The sequence below is a fragment of the Myodes glareolus genome, chromosome 6 (genome assembly GCF_982192425.1).
Source record: "Myodes glareolus chromosome 6, mMyoGla1.1, whole genome shotgun sequence".
NCBI lineage: Eukaryota > Metazoa > Chordata > Mammalia > Rodentia > Cricetidae > Myodes > Myodes glareolus.
Window position 1 is genome coordinate 28,033,154 of NC_142031.1, and position 27,701 is coordinate 28,060,854.

Here is a 27,701-nt window from a genome sequence, read left to right on the forward strand (position 1 = left end):
TCATATCATCAATCATTAAACCTCTCACATGCCTCAACTAGTGGGCTCACACGTCACACCCCACCTCATATAGAATTTTACTCTGTCTAACCTGATTTGCAAACAAGACAAAAGTTATAATCAATGGCAGGGTCAAGCTTAGCAGTGAGAGAGTCTCAGAGTTCCTTCTTCTTCTGCCCAGCTGGGCACAAGTCTCGGGGACATCTGTGGACCTCCACAAGGAACAAGGGCCTGAGATCAACAAAGGCTCTGGTATTTGTGACCATCCTAAGAAGACCTCTATAGGACCTGGACAGACATTGGATTAGGCTAGACCCTAGACCAAGCTAACTAACACTTGACTCTATTGTTAACTACCTTTTCCTAGTTCTCAATGAACCCATGCCATCTGCCTAGCTCTTCCATGTAATGGAAAACGGCACGTCCACTTCTTGTCTTCTTTCAGATGTCAATGAAGTCAACTCCTGGAGTAGTTACTATTCTTCAGTCTTCCGTGAATAGTACTGGAGACTTGTATAAAGAAAAGATCAGGCCCGTGGCACCTATGTTTTGTGAGCCCCCAGTTCTTGCCATGTGTGACGGGTGCAGCCAAAGTTGCAAGAAGTGGTAGGAGTGAAATTGCTCTCCAACCGCACTGCCTCTTTCTGGATCCACAAAAACACTTCACACATGGCCTGCAGAGACTCACACAGGTCCATAAACTGAAGCTAGCCAGTGCCAGAAAAGACTACACAGGCTGATCAGGCCACATAAGCTATCCCACTGTATCACTGGCCACTACGGCCCTTCTGTAGGAATTTATTTCAAAGGAAATAGAGCACTTCCTTGCCTTAGTTCTTTACATCAAAGAGAGGAATACAAGGAAAATGACAAAGGTGATTTTATGATTTGTCCACTACAATATTAGGACAGTTTTTTTCCACAGCACAGTGAGCTGGATGCTGACAGACACACAGGGGAAGAAGGTCACAGCTCATGTTTGGGAGCAGAAGGGAATGAGTATGTGAAAGAAATTTCAGAGATATCCAGGAGCCACATGAGTGTGTCGATGAAAAATACACGTGTCTTCTGGAAACCCATGCTGTAGTAAAGGGTCACAGCACCTTGCTGGATGGCACCTGTCTCAAGGACAACGTCTCTGCAGCCCTGGTTCCGTGCAAACTGAAAGACAGTTCTGACCAGTGCTTTCCCTATCCCTTGTCCTCGATGCTGTGAGGACACAGACAGGCGAAGGAGCTGTAGCTGCTTCCTCCCTAGTGGGGGATCCTTGACTGGCAGACAACCCACGATGCCCACCACCTGGTCCCCAGACTCAGCCACCCAGAAGCAGGAGCCACGTGCACTCATGTAGGACTTGGGAATGTCAGCCATGTCTGTGTGCAAACATTTGGACACATACTCGTTCCAGGCATGACTGACAAGGAACCAAAAGAACAGAAGCATGGAGAAGATGCATATAACAGCCAGGAGCCAGGAGTCATACAGCAGGACTGTGACAAGAGGCACCCCAACTAAGACCAGAAGGGTTCGGGGCAGTGTCAGCAGGTAGCAGAAGGAGGCAGGGATGTGCTTCTTCAAGCCCGTGGAGAACAAATCCACGACCCGTTCGTGGTCTCTCTCCTGGAACTGGAGGATGTGAAAGAAGCCAATGGAGAACTTCGTCTCAAATCTCAGCATTCACAAGGCACATCCCGGTCTGCTTGCACTGCTTCCTTACAGCCCTACAGGAGCCAGAGAGAGCCACGTGAGTTTCCCCAATCTTCACTCACCACCCAGATCCACGCCTCCAGACTCACAGGTGCACATTCCCACCCAGGAGGAAGCAGAACACCAACAGTGGGAGACGGCGTTGGTTTCCAGAACTTGGCACCCCTGACCCTTCAGTGCCAAGTCATGTGAATCTAGGCATGCCAACCTCTCTGAGGCTATGTAATTCATCTATAAATCAGTGTAAAGCAACACCTGGTGTCTAGGGTAATTTTGAGGACAGCAAGCTTAATACAGCACAGGCCATTACCGTCCCCTTTCCACTTCTCCAATCTTCAGTACATTGAGATGGTTCCCCATGGAAGGAAGATGTGGTGTCCCCAGCTGTGTTTCCTCTCCAGGATTTATGATTTCAGAATCCCGTGTTCCCCATGTCAGTTGTCAGCAAGTATTTCCCTAGTTAGAAATATCTCATCCACCAAGTAGCAAAGGTCAAACCCCAAAGCTCGTTGCTCTTGAACACCCAGGAAGGATCTGGGACTTAGAGTGAGAGACACCAACTTTGTCTCTCTGTCGTCTTAGCTGCTGCCACATCGGAGTGTCCAGGATGACATCCAGAACCTGCCAGGGCCTGTCCCACTCTGGGGAACAGAGCTCGGCTGGTGTCCTATTGGCAGGCTCTTGGATAATCATAAACCAGAGGTGCAAGAGCTGGAATGAGACAGAGGAGAGAGCCTGGTCCCTTCACTTTGTGATTCCCCACAGGTTTAGCATGGAGAAGCAAGCCCTGGGGTGGTCCTTACCCTTGTGGAAGTCTGCTATCTCTCTTCCTGATTTCTTGATGTTATACCATCTCTCACCCAGGATACTGGATCTTGTCTCAAGCCCAAGACACTCGTGTTAGGAGAACCATGGGACAGTGTAATTACCTGTGGGCTCACTTGGTTAGAAGTCTCATTGGCTGGCACCTGGATGTTTGCTAATCATAAACCCGGGGTGAAGAAGCTGGGTTATCACAAGGCAGGAGCCATAGTCCAGCTAATTCTGTGATTCCCACTGGATTAACCTCTAAGGGAAGGAGGAATTTAGGATGACTCCGACTTCCTCACCTCATGGTCAGCTGACACCCATATCCTTTTCCCATTCAGCCTATATCCTTTGTCCTGTCTCATTTGTCCTCACTGATGCCACCTTGGTCTCCACATGTACCTCTTAGGAGGAACTAGAAACTAAAACATTCATTTTGACCTTACTTGTCACAAGCAAGAATCCAGATCTAAGGGCTCAGGAACAAGAGCCTCATTACTGAGTGTCTCCCTCCAAGCTCTGCCTGCTCCTTGACAAAGGGTCTGGGTGGTCCTCACTGACCTTCTGTCCCCTTTCTTACCAACAGGCTCTCACTCAAATCTATCTATTTAGACCCAGCAGGGTGGCATGCTGTGGGACAATGATCTTGTTCCCTGAAAAATTTGTCACTTGTATTGGTTTAATAAAATGCTGATTGGCCATCAGCCAAGCAGGAATTTTAGGTGGGGTGACAAGAATAGGAGAATCCTGGACAGAGGAAAGGCTCAGTCTGCTTTTGTCACCCAGGCCAAGAGAAAACACGATGAGAATGCCTCACTGATAGAAGGTTTCAACCCATGGCTAACACAGACAGGAATTATGAGTTAATGTAAGATGTTGCAATTAGTTAATGTGTTAGTCTTAGCTACTAGGCCAACAAGTTTATAATTAATATAGATCTTTGTATGTTTTTTTAGGCGACTGAATATATATGGGACTGGGGAAGACAAAATCTTCTGTCACCTAACAGCACCAACATGGACAACTACATCTATCTATCACCTAAGAGAGCTTTGTAAGTAATTCTAGAACAGAGTTAAGGATGGTTTCTTGGTAGCAACAAATTCTAGGGCGGACTCTATTTGCCAGATCAAGTGCATCTCATTTAAGAGAGGCTTCCTGACTTAGCTCTAGCACAAAAACCTTGCAGTTCTTTTAAGAGGCCCCACCCAAACCCTTACATGGTGTTTATTAACAGCTGACAGCATGCTCTTTGGTATTTGCAATAACTATGGTTTTTATCAGTCTTTGATCTAGACATGATGCTAGACTCTCAGAAAGCTAAGGAATGGAGCCATCAATACCACAACTTTAATCCCAAACATATCATTTGCAAATTTAAAGACTCATGTGGTTAGAAAAAGAGAGATATATAGTAAAGATAGATTCAGACGAAGGAAAAAAAACCCTCTAATCGGTTTACAGTGCGTTAAAATAACTGTAGTTTTGGAAGAAAAAGGATAAAGTTCTTTTTTTAAAAAAGAAAAAGAATTCTTGGGTGTGGCAGCAGATACCTTTAATCCCAACACTTGGGAGGCAGAGGCAAGTGGATCTATGTGAGTTCAAGGGCAGGCTGGTCTACAAGTGATTTCCTGGATAGCCAAAGATATACTGTCTCAAAAAACCAAAAAATAAAAATAAAAGAAATAGAGTTTAAAATAAAGCCATGTAAACATGGAAAATACACAGAGGACCTGGATACGGTATGCTATTGTATTGTCTTTGAATTTTTTGACTGCTGAGGAAGGAACAACAGCTGCTAAAATGTTTGATTATGAATGCTCCTGGAGTAATTCAACATAAATATTTTGAAAATGCCTTGACTTCAAAATTTAAGTCAAAAGATATGTTACTTTGGAGAAGAGGTTTTGCTTTTTTTTCTACAGGAAATGAGAGGCTGTGGGTTCATTCTGAATTAAGAAAACTTAGGTTTGACCAAGGAAGACCGGCTGAAAAATCTCTTACGGGAGCAGATGGCCCAGATGATCCAGCATTTCAGAGAACCTCTGCTGAAAGTTCCTCTGTGTTCTACATTCAGAGCAGCCTCAAAACTGCTGGCTGAGCTAATCAAGCCTCACAGATATTCCAGTGAGGACTTGCCCATGATCATAAATTTTCTTTAGGTCCCCATAAGATTATCAGCTCACCCAACTAGCATGTAGTAGCCTAGAAAATGATGCCCACATTCCCCAAAAATGGATCATATGTATGTCTTGGTTAAGAGTGTTCGTTACAGGTTGTTATTGATAACGGTCAGGGAGAAAGCTAAACAAAGGAGGTTAGATTCAGAGTTTTTGTTTTTAAAAAAAAGGGGCGGGGAGAGTGCGGTGGGACCATGATGTTGTACCCTGTGAAGACTTGTCACTTGTATTGGTTTAATCAAACAGTGATTGGCCAGTAGCCAGGAAGAATTATAGGTGGGGTGACAAGAATAAGAGAATTCTGGGAAGAGAAAAGGCTCGGTCTACAGTCGTCACCCAGACCAAGAAGAAGCAAGATGAGAATGCCTCATGATAAAAGTTACCAAGCCACATGGCTAACTAACACAGACAAGAATTGTGGGTTAATATAAGATGTAAGAGTTAGTTAATAAGAAAGCCCAAGCTACGAGGCCAACCAGTTTATAATTAATGAAGGCCTCTGTGTGTTTCTTTGGAACTGAAAGGCTACAGGACTAGTCGGGACAGAAACTTCTGTCATGGTGACAGACCTGGACAAAGGATATTTTTATGAACTCTAGGGATTGCTCAGAGATGAAGCATTGCACACCATCCCCACCCATGCTGGCACACAACCCAGTTACAAATGTAAACTGTTTAGAGGTGGTGTACAAGTGATGATTTCAGATATTTAATGTGAGAGTTAGAAAAAAGTTCAACAACTGGGGACTCTTCTCATTGGAACCATCACAGTTGGTGAATATTTGTTTTGTCTTAAAGGAAATTAAGGCTCATATGGAAAACAACAACCAGAAAACGAGGTCAAGACAGGAGCTTGTGTGCTTTCCCTGCCCTCTGTGTCTCTAAGTGTGCAGTGTTCACTGAGGGTTTCTTACTGTGTTAACTGGGGGTTTCTCAAAACCCAGTAGTCTAACTCCCAGGTGACGTGAATGTGTGTTGGACTGTGGACTTTTCTGCTGTTCTGAGTGCAGGGTGAGCTTCCTTCCACCAATGCTCTACTGACACAAAGCTCTAGACTCCTAGCTTTCCTCTGATTCAGCTTTCCAGGGGCTGTGACGTTTAGCTGCTAAGTTTAAGTTCACTTGTATTTTATGAGGACTAAAAGTATGCCTTTTTTATTGCAAAGTTCTTATTTGGAGTTCTGGTCAGAACATCATGAGAAGTTGCACAGTGTCAGTCAGCAGCCGGGACCCAAGAAACTGGTCTTATAGTAGCGCCATCAGCATCAATGTCTTCTCAACCAGGTGGAGTTGTTGCTGTGGGGTCCCATCGGCTTCCTGAAAATTTCAAAGATTGCTGTAGGAAAAAGATCTGTAGAAAAATCTATTGTTTATTGTGGAAAACTTAACCATTATTTATAGAGACATACATTCAATAAAGAATACAATATCGACAGAATAGACATGGAGAGTGTAAAATTTTTCCTGAAGTCTTCTGCTTTTCCCCACACCAGGTGGCTCCCGATATGAGACAGAAACTCTGAATGTACCTTTTAACAACAAGCTTGGATTTAGAGAAGTACAGAACCATTGTCCAACTCCAAAACCAGCTGAATATATATATATATATATATATATATATATATCTTAATGTATATGCATCCTGTACCTGACCTCATAATCCATATTCCTTTTTCTAGATGAGCCTTAGTGCATAGTTATTTTTCCTTTTGTCTGTTCAAACATTCAGGGTCTCTTGAATCTTTGAAGTTGTGTATTTTCCTGTAAAGATAAGAGAAGAACCCTGCCCCAACTCTATATGGCTTTCCTTACCACATGCATGGTTGTCACCATTGTAGATGACCTGTCTTTTCTCTTTTTCAAGAGGTTTCTCCTTTTCAAAGCAAATATTTATTAATTTTGTTAATTTTGATGGTGTCCATAGCTTTTTTTCTCCTGTGGAAACAAGAGCAAAACCCCTTCCACAACGTAGCACATCTCCCGGTTTCCATTGTGAGGTCAATATATCCTTGAAATACACTGGTCGATTCAATTCAGAAGTTTTTTTTTCCATTATACAATTCTAAAACAAAATGGTTGGGCACCATTTGATGGTGGAAGTCACAAAATAATTCCACACTAATTCAGAATTATTAATAATAAAGGGTTATTTATTCAGGAAAGACTTACGGATCACTGTCCTAGATCACAGTCCTCTGCATGAACAATGAACAGGAACAGAGTCTAGCAGCCAGAAGTGTGAGCCAGAAGCAAGACAGCGAGCCCATGTTTTACAACTGCATTTATAGTATAAGAGACCATGCCCAAGTGGTCTGGTATCTTAATTGCTATTGGCTGAAAGAGCAGAATGTGCTCCCACAGCAAGGGTAAATCATGGATGAGTGTAGCGCAACACCTGCTCTTAGTGCTACAGTATGGTTCACTAGTTGGGCAAGGGCATGGAGATTATCTTTGGAGTTCAGTGGAGTAGAGGACATTCACAGGGATGTGGGCTGTGGCTTTAGTGCCTGTTCTGCCTTAGTCCCTTCAGTCTGGCCTTTGGTCTCAGTTTCTAGACTGGAAGATTCCAGACAAACTCCATCCAGGATTGGGATAGGATCCATCTGATAGAAGCCAACTAGACAAGCTTCCCTGCCTCAATGGAGTTCAAAAATTTTTCCTTAGTTGCATCTTTGTGTGGTTTGGGTATCGGGATAACTGTAGTTTCATAAGAAGGATCTGGCAATGTTTCTTTTGTTCCTATTGTGTGGAATAACTTGCGAAGTATAGGTATTCTTAGACCTTAGAAACACTGGTAGAATTCTTCGCTGAAGCCACCTGGCTCTGGACTTTTTGGTTGGCAGACTTTTGATGACTACGTCTATTTCCTTGCAGGTTATATTTCTATTTAAATTATTTGTTTGAATTTGATTTAATTTTGGTATGTGGTACCTATCCAGAAGATTGTCCATTTCTTTTGCACTTTCCAACTTTTTGGAAGTACAGGTGTTTGAAGTATGATCTGATGAGTCTCTGGAATTCCTCCATGTCTGTTATAATGTCCCCTTTTCATTTCTGATTTTATTAATTTGGATATTCTCAATCTCTCTCTCTCTCTCTCTCTCTCTCTCTCTCTCTCTCTCTCTCTGCCGTTTGGTTAGTTTGGAAAAGGGTTGTTCTATCTTTTTGATTTTCCCCCAAACCAACTTTTTGTTTCTTTGATTCTTTGTATTGTTCTCTTTGTTTCTATTGTATTGATTTCAATCCTCAATTTGATTATTTCCTGGGGTCTGCTCCTCTTGTGTGAGTTTACTTCTTTTTGTTCCAGTGCTTTCATGGCTACTGTTAAGTCACTAGTGTGAACTTCCTCCATGGTCTTTATGTGGACATTTAGTGCTATGAACTTTCCTCTTAGCACTGCTTCCATAGTGTCCCATAAGTTTGGGTGGGTTGTGCTTTCATTTTGAAATTTGAATTCTAGAAAGTCTTTTATTTCTTTATTTCTTCCTTGACCCAGTGATGATTCAGTTGAGCTCCTTCAATTCTCATGAACTTGTAGACTTTCTGCAATTAGTGTTGCTATTGAATTCTAACTTTAAGCCATGGTGATCTGATAAGATACAGGTGGTTATTCCATTTTTTTGTATCTGTTGAGGTTTGCTTTGTCAAATTTTGAGAAGGTTCCATGAGGTACTGAGAGAAGGTATATTATTTTGTGTTTGAGTGGATTGTACTATAGCTATCTGTTAAGTCAATTTAAGTCAGAACATCTGTTAGTTCCCGTATTTCTCTGTTAAGTTTCTTTTGGGCTGACCTGTCCTTTGGTGAGAGTGGGGTATTGAAGTCTCCCACTCTTAGTGTTTGGGATTTGATGTGTAATTTAAACTTTAGTAATGTTTCTTTTACAAATGTGGGTGTCTTGTGTTTGGGGCATAGATGTTCCGCATTGAGACTTCATCTTGATGGATTTTTTTTTCTGTGATGATATGAATCTCCATCTCTTTTGATAAACTTTAGTTTGATATCTATTTTGTTAGATATTAGGATTGTTACACCCGCATGTTTCTTAGATTCATTTGATTGGAAATTCTTTCCCCAACCCTTTACTCTGATGTAATGTCTGTCTTTGAAGTTGAGTGTGTGTCTTATATGCAGCAGAAAGATACGTCCTATTTTCGAACCCATTTTATCAGTCTGTGTCTTTTTAGAGGCAAATTGAATCCATTAATGTTAAGCAATATTAATGACCAGTGATTGTCACTTTTTGTTCTTTTTGGTTTTGGTGGTGGCGGTGGTAGTGTTTGTGTCTTTCCCTTCTTTGTTGTTTGTCGGAGTGAGGCTATCTATTGCCTTTGTTTTGTGGGTAGATGTTACCTCCTTGGGTTGGAGTTTTCCTTTTAGTGTTTGCTGTAGGGTTGGATTTGTAGATAGGTTTTTTTAAAACTGGTTTTGTCATGGAATATCTTCATTTTCTCCATCTATGATGATTGAGAGTTTTGCTGGGTATAGTAGTCTGGACTGGTATTCATGGTCTCTTAGTGTCTGCAGACTGTCTGTCTAGGATCTTCTGTCTTTCAGAGTTTCCATTAAGTAGTTGGGTGTAATTCTGATAGGTATACATTTATATGGTACTTGACCCTTTTCTTTTGTAACTCTTAATATTCTTTCTTTATTCTGCCTGTTTAGTGTTTTGATTACTATATGGAGAGGAGGCATTTTGGTCCAGTATAGCGATATTTTATTAGTGTTTTAATAAATAAAACTTGTCTGAAGATCAGAGTGCAGAGCTAATTCACTAGAAGCCAGGGACTAGTGGCACACGCCTTTGATCCCAGGATTCAAGGCCGCCCTGGGCTACACAAGATTAAATCTGTCTACAAGAGAAACAGAGATCACACAAATGTGATCCCAGCACTTGTGATCACACATCTTAAATCCCATCACTAGAGAAGAGGAGACAGGAGTGATATTGCTGGGTAGACAGAGGAATATAAGGCAGCAGCAGACACTTACAAGCTGAGGTTTGGTGGAGAACATTGCACTCTGCAGTCACGTTGAGGACAGAATTGACCTTGTGTTTGTCTGAGCCTTGGAAGAGGAAAACACCCTCTAATAGCTTTGCTTTTCTGAACCTCAGTATCTGTCTCTGGGTTTATATCAGTCATGCTACAGTCCAGCCAATTTGGTGTTCTGTAAGCATCTTATACCTCCATAGGCATATCCTTCTTTAGGCTGGGACAGTTTTCTTCTATGATATTATTGAATATATTTTCTGTTTCTGAACTGGAAATCTTTTCTTTCTTCTGTTCCTATTATTCTTAGTCTTTTTATGGTGGTCCAGATTTCCTGGCTCTTTTCTGTTAAGAATTTGTTGGATTTAACATTTTCTTTGACTGATAAATCTGTTTCCTACAGAGTATCTTTAATGCCTGAGATTCTCTCTTCCATCTCTTGTATTGTGTTGGTTATGTTTGCATCTGTAGTTCCTGTTTGTTTACCAGATTTTCCATTTTCAGAATTCCCGCAGTTTGTGTTTTTTTCTTTTATTGCCTCTATTTCAGTTTTCAAGTATTGGGGTTTTTTATTTTTGTTTTTGCTTTCTTGGTTTTCTTAAAGGGATTTATTGATTTCTTCCAATTTGTGTTTGTAGTTTGAGGAGGACATCAGATGCCCAACCAGATGCACTGAGACCCCATTATCCTCCTGAACTTTTCTTTCTCTGGAAATTTGCTTTAAAAATGCCTTAGTGAAATAGTGCTGATAGTTCTCTGGGGAATCTGACAGAGGGCCAGCAGATTTTGCAACCTCATGGCTCAGTTGCTGCCCATCAATCACTACAAGTAAATGCCAAAATTGAAAACCAGCAAGCCAGAAATGGCAACATTATCTTTTTTATTTCATTAAGTATGAAAGCAAATAAAACTGGATTTTGTTATGACTTTTTAATGCATGTGTATCATTATAGTCCTTAGTATTTGCTTTTCATACCCCATTTCCCTTGGCTCCTGAGTATTAAAATCTTCTGCTTCTCCTTGGAGATATGTATTAACCATAAGAGTCAACAAAGCCTCTTCTAACTGAATATCTGCACTGTCCTCCTAAGGATCCGGCTAGTTAGAGAGAAACAGTAGGGATTGAACTCCTAGAAGGATATGTTTTACAGGGGATTGTGACGCTGTCCAAAATCCTGGGATCTCCCTCTGGGGCCAGAGGAAGATGACTACGGGGGAAGATTGTGTCATTTTCCTCTGTGTACCTGATGGAATAGGAGATGTGACTAAGAAGTCCAGGAACTCATATTACCAATTATTCAACCTCTCACATGCATCACCTAGTGGGCTCACACGTCATACCCCACCTTACACAGAATTTTACTCTATCTAACCTGATTTGCAAACAAGACAAAAGTTACGATCAATGGCAGGGTAAAGCTGAACAATAAGACCCTTCTTCTTCTGCCCAGCTGGGCACAAGTCTTGGGGACACCTGTGGACCTCCACAAGGAACAAAGACCTGAGATCAGCCAAGGCTCTGGTGTTTGTGACCATCCTCAGAAGAAGACCTCTATAGGACCTGGACAGGCATTGGATTAGGCTAGACCCTAGGTCAGGCTAGCTAATACTTGGCTCTCAACATCATTACCTACCTTTTCCTAGTTCTCAATGAACCCATGCCATCTGCTTAGCTCTTCTGGGTAATGGAAAATGGCATCTCCACTCCTTGCCTTTGTATACGTTCACCCATGAATTGGAGTCACCTCCTGGGGTAGTTACCATTCTTCAGTCGTGGTGAACAGTTCAGACCTCACTGTCGAACATGAGACCCGGGAATCGAGTGTAGCCCCACTATGGAAGGTAGCGAAGACCTACAAAGTGGTCGCTCCTTTAGCATTATCTTTGCGTGTGTATGTTTATGGATGTCTGTGGTGTATACTCACATTCATGGACTTATGACATACTACATGTGTATGTTTGATTAGGCCCCAGACAGATGACAGATATCACTCCCTGATCAGTCCTGACTTTAACTGTGAGGTGGTACTCGATGAACTTGAAGAGGTGAACTTGTCTAGCGTGGTTGGCCAGTAGGTTGCAGTAATCTACTTTCCTCTTCTCCTGCTTCACCAACCTCCATGACTGGCACGTCCCCTGGATTTGGACAGCGTCTCCTAATCCCTAAACTGTTGGAGATACAAGTTTGGTCTCTTTGGCGAGGTTTTTTTTTTTAGGTATTATTGTGATTTTAGAGTACTCTAGATGCTTTTCTTATTTTCTGATGAAATCCGTTTAATGTGAAAATGCCCTTTTACAAACCTTGCAGCATTGTGCCTGCTGACAATATTTTGGTAGCAGACGTTTCTCAAATACTAAATGTTCCTCAGACAGGTCTCTACATGTTTAGTGGCTCTGTGGCTCCTTGGTTTCCGACTCTGAAAACCTGGCTTAACCCAGTCTACCCCAAGCTCTCAGCATGTTCCGGTCTGGATCTCTAGGTTTTGCCTCAACTCTCCTGGCACAATTTCTACCAACCACATGGAATTACAGCAGTCTTGGGTGCTAAAGAACCTTCCTACTGCTCTAAACACACAGTGTGAAGTGATTTGAGTTCTCTTGTTTGTTTCATGGCCGCCTGACAGCTCAGACTCAAAATAATCACACAAAAACTTTAGTAATTAAATCACTGCTTGGCCCATTAGCTCTAGCTTCATATTGGCTAACTCTTGCATATTAATTTAACCCATTTTCATTAATATGTGTATTGCCTCATGGCAGGGGCTTACTGGCAATATTTGGCATATCTGTCTCTGGTGGTGGCTCCATGGCTCCTCCCTACTCCCCATTCTTCCTCCCAACATTCAGTTTAATTTCTCTCTCCTAGTTCTGTTCTACACTATCAGTACAAGACAGTTTTCTTTATTCATTAATGGTATTCACAGCATACAGAGGGGAATCTCACATCAGTGTGACTTTAACACAGTGTCTCTGGGCACGCATGGATGCAGGTTCCCCATAGCACAGCCTCTCCTCTGCACACTCTTGGGAGATCTGAGCTAGCCCTACCTCCTGAACTATGTGGATCTGACCTTGGAGATGCAGTACAAGAGGAAACCGACTCTAGCTCTCCCTGGGGCTTCTCCACATAATATCTTGGGCACCTACCAATGTCTCTGAACATGGAACTTTTGATTGTTATTTGCTTTGTAACATAAATTTATGTCCACTCTTGTTTTAAACACCCCCCCCAATCAAGGTTCCTGGATGTGTACTTCAGCCCCCAAAGGGAGGACATTTGGGGACAGGAACACATGTTGTCCACCTCTGTCTGGAAAAACTGGTAGAAATGATTATAAAGGAACTGATGGTGATCACGGTATTAAAAGCCCAGTCCTCTGAGCAGATGGGGCTGTGTTCACCAGAGAGTTAAGTAAGAAAGTTAAGGGCTTATGTTCATAGCAGCACTATTTGTAATAGCCAGAACCTGGAAATAACCTAGGTGCCCCTCAATAGGAGAATGGATAAAGAAGGTATGGCAATATACACTTTAGAGTTCTACTCACCGGTAAATAACAATGACATCTTAAATTTTGCATGCAACTTGATGTGAATAGAAACCACTTTACTGAGTGAGATAACCCAGACTCAAAAAGATGAATATGGTATGTACTCACTCATAAGTGGATTCTAGCCATAAACAGAGGACATTGAGCCTATAATTCGTGATCCTAGAGAAGTTAAATAAGAAAGTGAACCCAAAGAAAAGCATATATTTATCCTGCTGTGTATCATGAAGGTTTGGCTTGTTGGGGTATCTGTCCCGCCCAGTAGTCCACAGCTGGCAAACCCCAAAGAAAATCACACAAAGTCTACATTAGGTTATAAACTGATTGGCCCATTAGCTCAGGCTTCTTGTTAACTTTTGTAGTTTATATTAACCCATTATTCAGATCTACGTTAGCCATATGACTTGGTACCTTTTTCAGGAGTCAGCTCACATGTTGCTTCTTCAGTGATCTGGTCATGAGTGATGGAGGGAGTTTCCTGCTTCCCAGAATTCTCCTGTTCTCATTGCATCACCTCTGCTTCCTGTCTGGTTTTCCCGTCTATACTTCCTGCCTGGCCAATCATCATTTATTTAAAATATGATTGACAATTACAGACAATTCTCACACACCACTCCTGGATATTGGAAGTAGATAAGATCACTGGGCAAAAGTTGGGAGAACGTGGAGTGGGGGTAGATGTAAGGGGAGATGGGTAGAGAGAAGGGAGAAGGGGAGGATTGGGGAGAGATTGGGGGAATGAGATTGTTGAGATGGAGGAAGGGTGGATATGGGAGCAGGGAAGAAGATATCTTAATTAAGGGAGTCATTTTAGGGTTGGCAAGAGACTTGGCTCTAGAGGGGTTCCCAGGTGTCCAAGGAGATGTCCCCAGCTTGTTCGTTGGGCAGCAGAGGAGAGGGTGCCTGAACTGGCCTTGTCCCATAGCCACACTGATGAATATCTTGCATATCACCATAGAACCTTCATCTGGTGATGAGTAGAGATAGAGACAGAGACCCACATTGGAGGCCTGGACTGAGCTCCCAAGGTCCAGATGAAGAGCAGAAGGAGGGAGAACATGAGCAAGGAAGTCAGGACTGCGAGGGCTACATCCACCCACTGAGACGGTGGGACTGATCTAATGGAAGCTCAACAAGGCCAGCTGGACTGGGACTGATGGAGCATGTGATCAGACCGGACTCTCTGAGTGTGGCTGACAATGTGGGCTGACTGAGAAGCTAATGATGATGGCACTGGGTTTTGATTCTACTACATGTACTGGCTTTTTGGGAGCCTAGTCTGTTTTTTTGCACACCTTCCTAAACCTAGATGCAGGGAAGAGGGCCTCGGACTTCCCACAGGGCAGGGAAGCCTGACTTCTCTTAGGACTGGAGAGGAAGGGGGAGGGGGAGGAGTGGGAGGGAAATGGGAGGAGGGAATGAGGTGGAAATTTTTAATAAATAAATAAATAAAAATTAAAAAAGGAAAGTTAATGGCTCTATTCTATTTAGATTCTAACCATTAGAGGCCTTAGTAACTTTGCTGTGTCCAGTGTGGAACATGAACATTACAAGCAGAAGCAATGATGAATCTGACTGACTGAACGAGTCTATGAATGGTGCTGAGTTTGAGAGAAAGGGAAACCAGGGTTTTTTATTTTGTTTTGTATTGTTTTTTAAAGGCTTGGTCACTTGAAGACAAATGTGACAGTACTTGAGTTGAGAAATAATTCCCAAGACAGACGGCCAAAGTAGATACGCTTGGGAGCTTCTGATGAGTTTCTGCCTGGAATGTCTGCTCCAAAGGAGGGGTGAAGACAGGGGGTGTTGGTGATCCTCATGACACCTGCTGCTGAAGAAAAGACGTCAACAGCTCCCTGGATAGGGTGGCCAAAGCTGCTTGCAGGTGAGGGCTGTGCCGGACAGCTGGAGGTCCTGTGTTGAATTGCAGGTTTGTTGTGCCCTCATTGATGGCAAGGTGGATGGACATTGGTGGATGCTGGGTCAGTGTTTGTTGGCTCATGGGAACTCCCCAAATAACCTAGGCAACAGAAGCAGAGTGTACATACAGAAATGGAGTTGTGGGGGTAAGAAGGAGCCAGCTTGCCCCAGGAATGGATAACTGTCCCTGACTGTGAGAGTTCCTTCCCGTCAGGAAAACATACCAGGTGTGCAGGTCATCCTGAACCTCAAGGGCCCTTTAAATCCCAAGTGTAGCCAGTGGGGAACACTGGCAGCAGAGCCAGCTTGTTCCTGTCACATCTGGGAAGACCGCTCAAGCAGAGGGCAAGACAGACATCAGAACAGGCTTCCTTCTTGGTTCTGGACAAAGCCATGCAGTTTAAGCCCTTGATTCCAGGCTCAGTGAGGTAGGGACACAAGGCATCCCTGAGTCAGTGCCCCATGGTAAGAAGGCCATATCACACTTGGGGAATGATTGTGGATGGGAGAGGGTTAAATAACAAACAACAGGATAGGCCTCATCCCTGACACTGTTCCCAATATTGCTCGTCAGGAAACACATAATAAAAACAATGGGATGAAAGGTCATACTGTAGTCAAACCCATTAACATTTTTTTGCTATCTCATTAACGGCTAAATCCCAAGACCAACTGAAATTGTCTTTCCCTATGCAGAAGGTTTCATTATATAATGTGAACAGCATCTAGGAAAACTGCAAAAACAGAAGTTCAATAATCTGAACCTAGGAACACGTCTAATATCCCAGAACCTTGAGGCAGAGGCATGAGGATCACACGAGCCTGAGCCAGCCTGGTATATACAGTGAGTTCTAGGCTAGTCTGGAGTACAAAGTAAGAGCCTATCTCAAAAATGTCAGAACTTGAAAGAAGGTGCCTATATGGGTATAAAACATGATTCCCAGGAGTCGTAAGGCTGTTGGGCCAAAGCCTCATTGTGAGATGTGGTTTGCCTTTTCATAGGTACCAGGAAAGCACCTGTGTCCACATGGTGTGGCCACTGCTGTTGGCTGCATGCCAAAGCTAAGCAGCAAATGACCATTTCTGAAGACACTGGCCATTTGCATTGTAGGACACGGGAAATACCCTGCTGTGAGTTGAATTCTCTCTCAAGTAGTAGGCATTGACAGTGCTAGAAAGAGCTACGTGGGCCGCTTAAGGAAGAAGTGTTCCAAACAGAGCAGGATTGTCATACGTAATAACTCTCTGGTCAGACTGAAAGCCTGCCACAGAGGAGAAACTCATGTTTGGTGCTGTAAGTGGTCAAACACCTATGGGGATGCCACTGACTGCCAGAAGGGAAGAAGCTCCTAGTACTGTTTTCTCAAATGGGTGACGTGCCTGACAAACTTCCTTCTGAACATTTGTGCTTATACCCATAGACTGCGACTGCTCACCAGGACATCAGACATGTCTTTCTCACGATGGGCAGCGGTCCTACGGGGATCCCTGCCTGGTTAAACTGTGGAAAATAAGCATCTAGTGCTGTGATCTTGAGTGTTAGAATTGATGTCCTTCCATCCATGACCCAGGGGACATTGTGGAGAAAGCTTAAGTACTGGAAGCAGGTGAGGGGTGTGGTGGAGCCATCTCTTCCAGACTGAAGCATTTCTGTGTGGAAGAAAAGGGGAAGCTTATGGAATCCTAAGAGAGCTTGAAGGCTCAGGAGGTCCGTCTCTAATGTTCACTAATCGCCATTTGCTACGGTCTGGCTCAGGGGAGCCACTCAGATCGTGGGGGAATCAGGGCGAAGGAAAGAAGATATTAGGATATGGCGGAGGAATTGACTAACAGACTACTCTCAATGTATTTGAGACATGTTGTTGTGTTTTTATTTATTTTAGTGTAGAATTATATATTTTTTACAATTAAAGAACTTGGCAAAGGCATGCATCATCAAATCATAGAACAGAAAAGAACAGCATAAAACAGTTTACAAAAAGAATCTTTGAAGATGCTTTGACTTGGACACAAGGACTTCTGCTCTCTCACACTTTGTAAAACAAACTCTCTCCTCTTGTCTTCAGAGAGACCACTGTCCTTGAGCTAGACCATCTTTATCAGCTTGCAGGTGGCTGGTTGATTTGAGCTAAGTGACCGTGTGTGCCTGGGTGAGAAAGAAAAAGGCTACTATCTCCCTGGGAAAGCTTTCTGCTAGGAAATTTCTAATACATAGTCTTGAATCTCTTTGAAGTTTACTTTATATTACTAACCTCAACTCTCCTCCCTTTTTAATTTTTAGGCTCAGATATTGTCAGCTTAGGCTAGGTCTTTTTCTTTTCATAAGAAAGGTTTTATAGGCCTTTTATTTACAACTGTACATATTTTTTAGGCAAATGTCTAAAGCTTTTATCGTTTTTTTTTTTTTTTTTTTTTAGTAAAATTAACTCCTTTTGTTTTACATCATCAAGGAATTGTCCTAATGATGATTTTGGCAATTTTTAGAACTGGCTACTTTTTTAAGGCTTTAATTAATAGTGGAGCAGAATTTAAAGTGTCCTCAGCAGTCTTGTTTGTATCCACAACTGCCTGGAATAGTCTGATCTGTTAGCAATATGCAAGAATCACAAAGAACACACAGACAAGGGAAAAGACAGACATATGGTTCCAAGTCGAGTCAGTACAAATGGCGACTCAGGTAGCATTACACCACAACTGATTGCCAAGGGACAGCCCGGGACACATCTCCATGGAGCGCGCATCCCAATCCTCCGGCAATACTTGTCTGCCTAATCAGCATTTTTGTTACACTGGCGAGACAGCCGTGGATGTAGCAGGTCCCCGTTTTTTATTTTTAAAATATAACTCGAACACATCCTGTTTTACTTGGGCCACCGAACTGAAAAGACTTTTAAGGAGACAGGGAAATAGAAAAACCACCAATAGTATTAATAAAATGACTATTCCAATGAGAACAAAATACTGCACCCAATTTAATGGATTTAAAGCCTTATTTTCTGACTCAATTTTATTGGCCAAATCTTGCAGACTTCCTATTTGTAAATGAGCTTGGCTAACAGCAGAAATATTTTTTTGTAATGTAGTTAGATATTATTATTTTGCCAAACACCTTGTAAATGTGCTTTTACCTTGTCCCACTGACTCTGAAGTCAGTGGTGTGACACAGATTGCTTTAAAGCTTCCATGACCACGTGTGGATAGAGTAGTTTTTAAATTAGCAATGTCCTGTCCAAGAACAAGGACCACTTTTTTAATACATTAATTTTTGTCTTTATTTTATTTTCAATCACTGTCTGTCTTAGTAATGTAGATATAATGTTCTTATTTAATGTGTTTACACAATGAGCAGTATGAATCTCTTGAACCAAAGCTGTTGTAGCTACAGCAAAAGTGGTGAGTCAGCTGAAGTAATGCAATTAGTAAGTTTACAGGAATGACAAACAACTTGATAGGACTTATCCACTTTGGTAATATTAACAAAAGCAGGCTGAGCTAATAACAATGCATTAGGATAGGAAATACATGCCCTAAGTCTTATGGGCTCAGACTTAGTATGATTAGGTCTTTTTTAAAAAAAAAAAAACATATCATCAGCAGTGAGTATTTTATATAGATCAGAGTGTTTTTTAGTAATGTTTTTTTTCTTTAGCAAACCATGTAGGTTTTACAAAACCTGGAGAAAACCATCTTCGTAAGGGCTCTTCTACTCCTACGTATTTATAGTGATGAAATTTTTTCTGATGAGTGTTTATATGATTTTTATAAAAATACTGTTGACTTGAAGATATAGAATAATCCCAATTTTTATAAGAGGAATTTTTAGACTGATATTTAGTGGCTGTATTTGGAAAGCCACAAGTTAGCCATGTAGGAAATTCATTAATAGCTGAATCCCAAAATTGATCCTTATCCTGATATTTTTGAATACATGGTTTAATAGGCATAAATGAGACCTGCTCAAACTTTTCTCTATAATTAGATTCTCCTAAGGTTAGTATCTGAATTTCCCAAATTTATTTTTTTTAACATTTTCCTTATCTGTGCTGTCAGTAAGAAAAGTTCTATAACCTGAACTCAAGCAAAATTTTGGCACCTTTCCAGAGAACGCAATGCAAATCGATAAGGAATCAGAACGTTTCTCAAAGGTTATTAACGAGGACGAACTAATTTTTGCGTCAGAATCCTGAGCACCTCCCAATCTCCCAGTATCATTGGTTAAAATTTTGATGGACTCCTGATCTAGCCAACCAACAGGTTGCAAAATCGGGGGATTAGGAACACAGGCCCAATATGCCATTTCCTGTACTGTAGGGGGAGCAGACATCAAACCTAAAAAAGCAAGAAAGTACAGGCTGGGTTTTAAGGGTTTTTTCTGCTGAATGAGCAGACTTTTAGCTTTTTTGACGAGGTGTTTGACTTTTGTCCAGGTGATTTTCGGAGCCCGTGACGGAGTTATTTTTATTTTTTTTATCTGACACATCAGATGTCTTGTCCGTCTCCGTAGTTTTTTCTTTTGTCGCCGCCTTTTCTGGCATAGGCCGGATGAGCCTGTCTGGTATCCAGATGGGGGAGTCGGCATCCTGTGGAAATACACAAGCATACCCTCGCTCCAATGTTATTAGAATGTCTGGTCCTCTCCATTGGCCAGATAGCAGATCTTTCCATAGGATTTTTGGCAGAACAGATTTAAACTCACAGGTCCAATGTACCATTGCAGGTGTCAATCCTTTATCATTAGTATTTAAATGATTTAATACAAATAAAGTATGTGATAATAAATGATGAGGAGCAAAATATTCATGTGCTCTCTGAAAGTTTTTAATCTGTAATTTTAATGTTTGATGTGCTCTTTTAATAATTACCTGGCCCTGAGGGCTATATGGGATGCCTGTAGTATGTACAATGTGTCATTGTGCACAAAAAGTCTCAAAAGCTTTAGAAACATAAGTAGGACCATTATGACTGTAAAGAAGTTATCATTATAATTGGTTAATAATTGTTAACATTATTATAGAAAACATCCAGCTAAGGAATTTTTTCTGTCCCTTTGAGAATAAGGGGTAAGGGTCCTATATTTTTCCAATCCTCTTCGTTCTAAGGGTTAGCTCAATTATGAGCTGACTTTGTTAACTTTGGACAAATTGTTTCTTATAATTACAGATTTTTAGTATATTTCTTTTGACTTAGCATTTTAACCAGGGAAAATTGGGTGATGTATTCTTTTAACTGCTTTTAGCTGACTTTGGGGCGACGTTGTCAAGGGTTAACAAAGGCAAAATGCTAGTCAAAAAGAGAAAATTTTAGAAACATTTGGTTTGTGGATTTTGTTGAAGAGTCAGGGGGCATTCATATTGGCTAGACTGATCCACATCAGTTTTTAACAAGTTCAAGGTCCATAATCATTTGAAGCAGGTTGTAAGCAGCAATTAATGCTTGTTTGTGTCTGCCAACCAAGGAGAAACCTGTCGAGACAAATTTATACTAGGAACAGAAGTTAATACATTTAAAACTTTTAGGCCCATTATTTGTCTTTATCTGTAAAGACATTTTCATGATTTGAAAACATAAAGTGAGATATTGAATAACATTCTTAATAGCTTCTCCTGTGTGGGCTGAGGCAATTATGGAAAAGTATCAACAGTCATATGCACATAGCATAACCTTCCAAAGAAGAGTACATGTGTTACATCCATTTGTTAGATCTTTAGAGGGAGTAGACCCCATGGATTTATTCCAGTGCTGGGTGGATGTTGATGAGCAAAATTATCTGTCAAGCATCTGTTCGAGAGAGATGAAATTTTTGTTATAATGCTTTAGCATTGACATGAAAAACTTTATGAAAAGCTCTCGCCTTCTCCAAGGTAGAACTCATGAATATATATATTCCATTTTAGTCCACTGATCAACTATATCATTTCCTTCACTCAAAGGTCCTGGCAGAGCTGTATGGACTTTTATATGTTAAACGTAAAAACAATTTCTTCTCTGTCAAATTAAATGTTGCAATTGCTGAAATAAAAGGCACATTGGGCTCTAACTTTTAATAGGTCCAGCTATTTCTAAAATTCTGAGGGTATTAACAACATATGTAGAATCTGATATTAGATTAAATGTAAAAGGGCAAACTTTACATTACACAGCCTATCTTAGATCCGTCTGTAAATACATTTGGGGCCATGGAAATAGGCTGTGATAATGTTATTTTAGGAAATATTACAGGATGCTCCTTAAAAAAATCCTAACAGTGGATGTCTGGAATAATAATTATCTATGTTGTCATCAAAACCATATTGCAAAATAGCCCAATCATCTATTGTAGCATATAAGATCTTAACTTGATGGCTGGAATAAGGCACTGTAATGGAGGTGGGGGCAGTTCCAAAATATCGTAAACACTGCTGAATCCCTTTCAGGGCTAAAGTTGTCATAGCAGTAGGATAATGTTTAAGAGCTTTGGCTCTTATTTATTTTGGAATAAATCCAAAACAATGACCCGTTTTGCCATAGCAATCCTGTAGGCTGGTGATATGAAGGCAGAATGCACAAAACAATGTCTTGGCCCTCTTGAATCCTCTGCAGAAAGGCAAATTGTAATCTATTTTTCACTTTTTTTAATGCCTCATGTGCTTCATTAGTCAATTGCCTTAGAGAATTCAAAGCAGAATCTCTATTTAAAATATTATATAAGGGCTTTAACTCATAATTTGGCAACTTCAAATAACATCTAAGCCAATTTATATCACCTAACAACTTTTGAAAATCATTCAAGATCTTTAAATTATTTTTTTTTCAATTTTACCTTTTGTAGAATAATTTGCTTCTCACAAATTCATGCTCCTAGATAATTTATGATTTTATCCTTTTTGTACCTATTTTTTTGCGGACTTTGAAACACTGGGTATGCTGATCGCTGCTCAGTTCTCACCTCTTTCTAAACACTTAGATAAAATGTGCGTTTGGAGCTGCTCTGACCTCCTCCCACATAAGGTGGAGGGGTGAGGGTATTATGGGGCAAAGCGTCATTTGAACCTCCTTTTTTTTTTTTTTATCCTTTTTCTTAGTCTTGCCTTTTAAAATTTGCTTACAATTGCTTGCAGTTGCTTATCTGACTTTTTTAACTCAGAAAGGTCCGGGTATAACTCTCCCCATTCTTGACGATTCCTTTTACTGCTTGTCTTTTTTGACTTTTTTGATCTTTTCTCTTGTAACATTTTCAGTGCTGCCTGTCCATTTTTTACAGCTTTACTGTAATGCAGATCCTCCAGACAGCCTCTAATTAACTTTCAAATTGGCTTGACCCCTCCCTTAAGGATCCAAACTGCCCTTGCCCTCATTCATTCCTCAAAACTTTATTAGGTAAATTAACATAAGGTAGCAGTAATAGTTGAGCAATTCTTTGTCCCTTGTGGATCTGAATAGTTTTAGATAATGGTTTCACCATGGCCTTAATGTCATTTTCTATGTCTGCATCTATGACACCTGGTACAACCTCAAAATTCTTGTGATAATTGGAACTTTTTCCTATAATAAGTGCCACAGTTTGTGGCAACAATGTTTTTTTCATTGATGTTGGTACTAAGGCAATGCCATCCCACTTAGAAAGAATCATATTCTTTGAGCTAGTCAAATCAAGGCCAGCACTACCTGGTGTTACTCTAGGCAACTCATGTATGGTAAACTCTGGAGCCTCAAGATTTAAAGTTCCTGGCTCTGATTCCTTAACTGATTTCTCCTTTCTCTTAAGGATCCCTTGCTTAAATGCAAAGTCTAAGTCCCTCCCCTCTTTTCCCACAATGACATCGAGAGACTCCCTGAAATGGCGAGCCAGGGGTGTAATGGCATCGCGTTTATTTAAAAATTTCTTTTAAGTATTTTGTCTTATCTTCTAGATTTTTTAAACATAGCAGCTCATTAAGAGCCTAAAAAATTGAGTGTAATTGATTAACACCCATATTTAATTTATATTTCTTTTACTTTTGTTTCGTCGACTTGCGAAACTGTTTTTTATTCATTCCTTTTTTACGGAATGAGCAATAAATCTCCCGCTTTTGATAGTGGCTGCTCCCCCTTCATTTCCAGGGAAAGCAATTAACCCCCGCTTTGCCATGGTTCCCTTCTCTCTATTTACAAAGAGAGCTATTAATGAATCCTGCTTTAACAGCAGACACTTTCCTTTTATTTACAGGAAAAGCAATTAATCATCCCTACTTTAGTCGTAGGATTTCCATTTATCTGAGAACTATTTTCCCCTGCTTTGGTCACAGGATCCCCAGCTTACCTGAGGACTATTTCCCCTGCTGTTTGTCCATGGTCTGGCCCTGGTCCTGACAGCAGGTGTTGCACTGGGGGTCATCTTACCCAGTGGTCAGCATCATTGTTGTCCAGGTGGAGACATCGTGGTGTCCCATAATCTTTTTTGGAGACCTTGGGTCATTGTTAGGATCTTAGAGTTTCTGTCTAATATAAGCCTTTCAAACTTTATTTTAAGTGTCATTTTATATAGATTTTTGAAGCATTTAGGGCTGTCCAGGTATCTCTGATTAGGCAAACTTTATTATTTTTATTAACTTATATTTTTAACAAACCAAAAAATATATATATACCATATTTTTGTTAGAGTAAACCTGTAAATTAATCATTTTTAGCAAAGACAATGAGGCTAAAACCTAAACATTAACAATATGAAACATTTTATAAGCATTTGTGTTTTATTTTTAAGACATAAAAATTCTCAAAAATTATATGAGTCAGAACATTTGAATATTCTACTGCAAAGAATAACTGTCAAGATATTAGAAAGTTTTTGTATAGAAAAAAGATGAATCTTAAATATAATTTCTTTGCTGAATGTGGAGAAAGCATTATTTATTTTACCATAAACAATTAATCAGTGACTATATTATTAAAGAAAAATATACCCAAATCAATATTTGCTCAGGAAGTTTTTGGCAAAATATGGCAAAATCATATGATGTTCATAGGACAGAGTTTTTGAGACCCTTACTCTGTTGAGTATACTCACCTCATATTTTTTAATATTACAAAACTACACAAGCATGCATAAAAGAAATAACCATGACCCTTTTCACAAGACAAACAGAGCCCTTCAAAACCAGAATTAACCATTAAACATTCAGATATAAGTAATTACAGCAAACTTCTTTTGGCCTCTTATTACCTTTTATGACATTTTATATACCTTTTGTAATTTTTAGGTTTGACTCCTTTCTCAATCTTTATTTCATTGATTAAGTCAGACACTTTGAGACAAACCCCTTTTATTATTTTTATTTATTATTATCATTATATTAGCCTTTTTGCCCTTGTTGGTTTTTAGATAATATGGAAGCCTAATGCATCTTTAACATTTGTTTTAAAATTAATGTTTTTTAAAGTTACAGGTTGGTATAATTTAAAACTTTTTATAAGCAGTATTAGGACAGGAAAGAGTTAAGAGAAGAAACTGCTGACCAGCGGAAGAAACCTTGAGTGTTATCACAGTGAAAAAACTTAGCTCAGAAAAGAAAAGAGGCACAGAAAGTGTCCTTAGCTGCTAATGCCTTTTTAAATTCCCTGTTAACTTTTCTCTGACCATAATTTCAGACTTTTTTGCTTTATATTTGCCTAGTTTTTATTTCTATTTATATGTTTTTTTTTATTTTTATCTAAGAGCGTTCCATCCTTATGGAACTTGGATTTACATTCATTTTTTCCAGTGCTTTCCCTTTTTGCACCGGGGACAAAGTCCGGGAGTTTCTCTTTGCCCTGTTCCCCTGGGCCTCCTACAGTCTTTCTGCATGTGCCCTGGTTTCCCACAATTTTAACAAGTGAGAGATGAGGAGTCTCTTACACCTTCTCCATATGTCTTTTTAACATAGGCGCTGAATTTCCGACCCTTCATTGTTCCAACATAAGCCATTCCTTGGACTAATGCTGGTGAGGCATCTCCATAGATTGCCCCATGGTTCCTCTGATTACTTATTTCTTGATCGATGATCCTTTACTGGCGAGACTGCAGATCTCTGGTAAGAGCCGTTCCTGAAAACTAATAAAAGGAAAAGAAAGAAAAGAGAAAGATTACCTGTCCTTCAAGTTCCTGTTCGGGCGCCACCTGCTATGGACCAGCTAAGGGGAGCCACTCAGACCGAGGGGGAATCAGGGCGAAGGAAGGAAGATTTCAGGATACGGCGGAGGAATTGACAGGCAGACCACTCTCAATGTATTTGAGACAAGCTGTTGCGTTTTTACTTACTTTAGTGCAGGATTATATATTTTTTTTATAATCAAAGAACTTGGCAAAGGCATACATCATCAAATCATAGAACAGAAAAGAACAGCATAAAACAGTTTACAAAAAGAATCTTTGAAGATGCTTTGACTTGGGCACAAGGACTTCTGCTCTCTCACACTTTGTAAAACAAACTTTCTCCTCTTGTCTTCAGAGAGACCACTGTCCTTGAGCTAGACCATCTTTATAAACTTGCAGGTGGCTGGTTGATTTGAGCTAAGTGACCGTGTGTGCCTGGGTGAGAAAGAAAAAGGCTACTATCTCCCTGGGAAAGCTTTCTGCTAGGAAATTTCTAATACATAGTCTTGAATCTCTTTGAAGTTTACTTTATATTACTAACCTCAACTCTCCTCCCTTTTCAATTCTCAGGCTCAGATATTGTCAGCTTAGGCTAGGTCTTTTTCTTTTCATAAGAAAGGTTTCATAGGCCTTCTATTTACAACTGTACATATTTTTTAGGCAAATGCCTAAAGCTTTTAAGGTTTTTCCTAGTAAAATTAATTCCTTTTGTTCCACATCATCAAGGAATTGTTCTAATAATGATTTTGGCAATTCCCAGAACTGGCTACTTTTTTAAGGCTTTAATTAATAGTGGAGCAGAATTTAAAAGTGTCCTCAGCAGTCTTGTTTGTATCCGCAACTGGATACAAACTGGAATAGTCTGATCTGTTAGCAGTATGCAAGAATCACAAAGAACACACAGACAAGGGAAAAGACAGACATATGGCTCCAAGTCGAGTCAGTACAAATGGCGACTCAGGTAGCATTACACCACAACTGATTGCCAAGGGACAGCCCGGGACACATCTCCATGGAGCGCGGATCCGAATCCTCCGGCAATACTTGCCTGCCTAGTCAGCATTTCTGCTACACTGGCGAGACAGCCGTGGATCTAGCAGCCAAGGTGACAGACTCCTGGGGACGTGGCAGGCTGCTAGTTGTGCAAGACATTCCCATGGAAAAGTTCCACCAGTCATTATCCTTGTCGGTGTTGGTTTTGTGTGTCTAGCTGCCCAAGTACCCATGGTGTTAGAAGCGAAACCAATGAGCACATTGGTTCATCAGATAACATGGAAGGAATTGTTTCTTTAAGCTATCATGTTCCAGTATCTGTGGTGAAAGCTGTTACTGCGTGTGTGCATAGAAAACTTCACAGCAGTGATGCCCTGATCCTGGCTGATCCATATCACTTTGGAACTGGAGCTGCAAGAGCTGTTCTCCAGTGTTCAAGACTCTCCATCATCTCACTATGGAAGTTTATGCCTTGCTGACCTTCCCATAGCTGTCCTTTGGTCCCCACTATCCGGGCCCATGTGTGTCCTAAATGTTTAAGAGTTCCCTCTTGCTATTGGATATGTGTTTCAAAGAATGGGGGCCATTAGACCATGCCTGGTGCCCATGGAGGAGAGAACACCAGATGCCCTGAACTGGAGTTAATGGTGGTAATCCACCATGTGAGTACTGGGAAGTGAACCCAGGGCTTCTGCAGGAACAGCCAGTGCTCTTAACCACATAGCCAATCTCTCTAGGCCCATCTCTCCATGCTTTTGGAGCTGCTCTTGGAAAAACCTAACCTCACTGCATGAGGAGAGCAGGAGAGACTTGGGGGAGCAAGTCCTAAACATCCCTGACACAGGGCTATGTGGAGAGGCCCACGGTTGCATGTGAAGCTGATCTAGACTATAAGCATCAACAAGTTACTTGGTTTGGACAGAGGCCTGGGTGGACTGACTCGGGAGCAGATGTGGATGGCTGAGTTGTCAGAGAAGCCTAGGGAGGCTGGCCAGAAGGGAGGTGGACCTCAAGAGGGAACTGTGAGGTTTGTTGTGGGCAGTGAAAGGCAGAGCACTGTACGGGAGGCCCAGAGAGGGGGCCATAGTCCCAGGCGATAAACTACTTGGGATTGGAACCACTCCATGTGGCTAAGGGACTTCAAGAAGATAAATGGGCCTGTGACAAGGCCATTTGGCAGGATGACAGTCACCCATCAAACCCCTTGGAATGAAATGGCAGGCTGAACAGTAGCCCTGATCTTCCTGAATGTCACAAGTGATTGTATGAGGAAAACCTGGACAACTGCGTCCAGCAGGGCTCTCGGGGCTGGGGAAATTCAACTAGGGACTCCAGACAGCTAGGGTGGTAGAGATGAAAGACGCGGAATCCGGTAGGCATTAGGATGTAGGCACTTTATCTTCACCAGTGTGCTGGAGACTTGTATGAAGGAAAGATCAGGCCCGTGGCACCTACGTTTCTTGAGCCCC

The 27,701-nt window shown here is 41.1% G+C and overlaps 1 protein-coding gene and 1 long non-coding RNA gene across 6 annotated transcripts; one reads left to right on the forward strand and one right to left on the reverse strand.

Annotated features, from left to right (window-relative positions):
* Nucleotides 1-862: 862 nt before the first annotated feature.
* On the reverse strand, nucleotides 863-2,654 carry LOC148121692 (N-acetyltransferase 8-like). 4 transcript variants are annotated; one of them, XM_087907075.1, is made up of 3 exons: nucleotides 2,511-2,603; nucleotides 2,018-2,163; nucleotides 863-1,721 (listed from the first exon to the last, which is right to left on the reverse strand). In XM_087907075.1, the coding sequence occupies exon 3, from the start codon at nucleotides 1,675-1,677 to the stop codon at nucleotides 967-969; it is 711 nt and encodes a 236-aa protein (XP_087763201.1). In that variant the 5' UTR covers nucleotides 1,678-1,721; nucleotides 2,018-2,163; nucleotides 2,511-2,603; the 3' UTR covers nucleotides 863-966. The 4 variants fall into 4 exon arrangements, with proteins under 4 accessions (XP_087763201.1, XP_087763199.1, XP_087763202.1 ...); XM_087907073.1 differs by lacking the exon at nucleotides 2,018-2,163 and having other exon boundaries at nucleotides 2,511-2,654; XM_087907076.1 differs by lacking the exons at nucleotides 2,018-2,163; nucleotides 2,511-2,603 and adding an exon at nucleotides 2,269-2,400.
* Nucleotides 2,655-2,732: 78 nt separating this feature from the next.
* On the forward strand, nucleotides 2,733-27,615 carry LOC148121693 (uncharacterized). Of its 2 annotated transcripts, none has more exons than XR_015738088.1 (3): nucleotides 2,733-2,822; nucleotides 3,471-3,568; nucleotides 25,031-27,615. It is a non-coding gene; the product is annotated as an uncharacterized LOC148121693 (long non-coding RNA). The 2 variants fall into 2 exon arrangements; XR_015738087.1 differs by lacking the exon at nucleotides 25,031-27,615 and adding an exon at nucleotides 5,860-6,133 and having other exon boundaries at nucleotides 2,734-2,822.
* The last annotated feature ends 86 nt before the right edge of the window (nucleotides 27,616-27,701 follow it).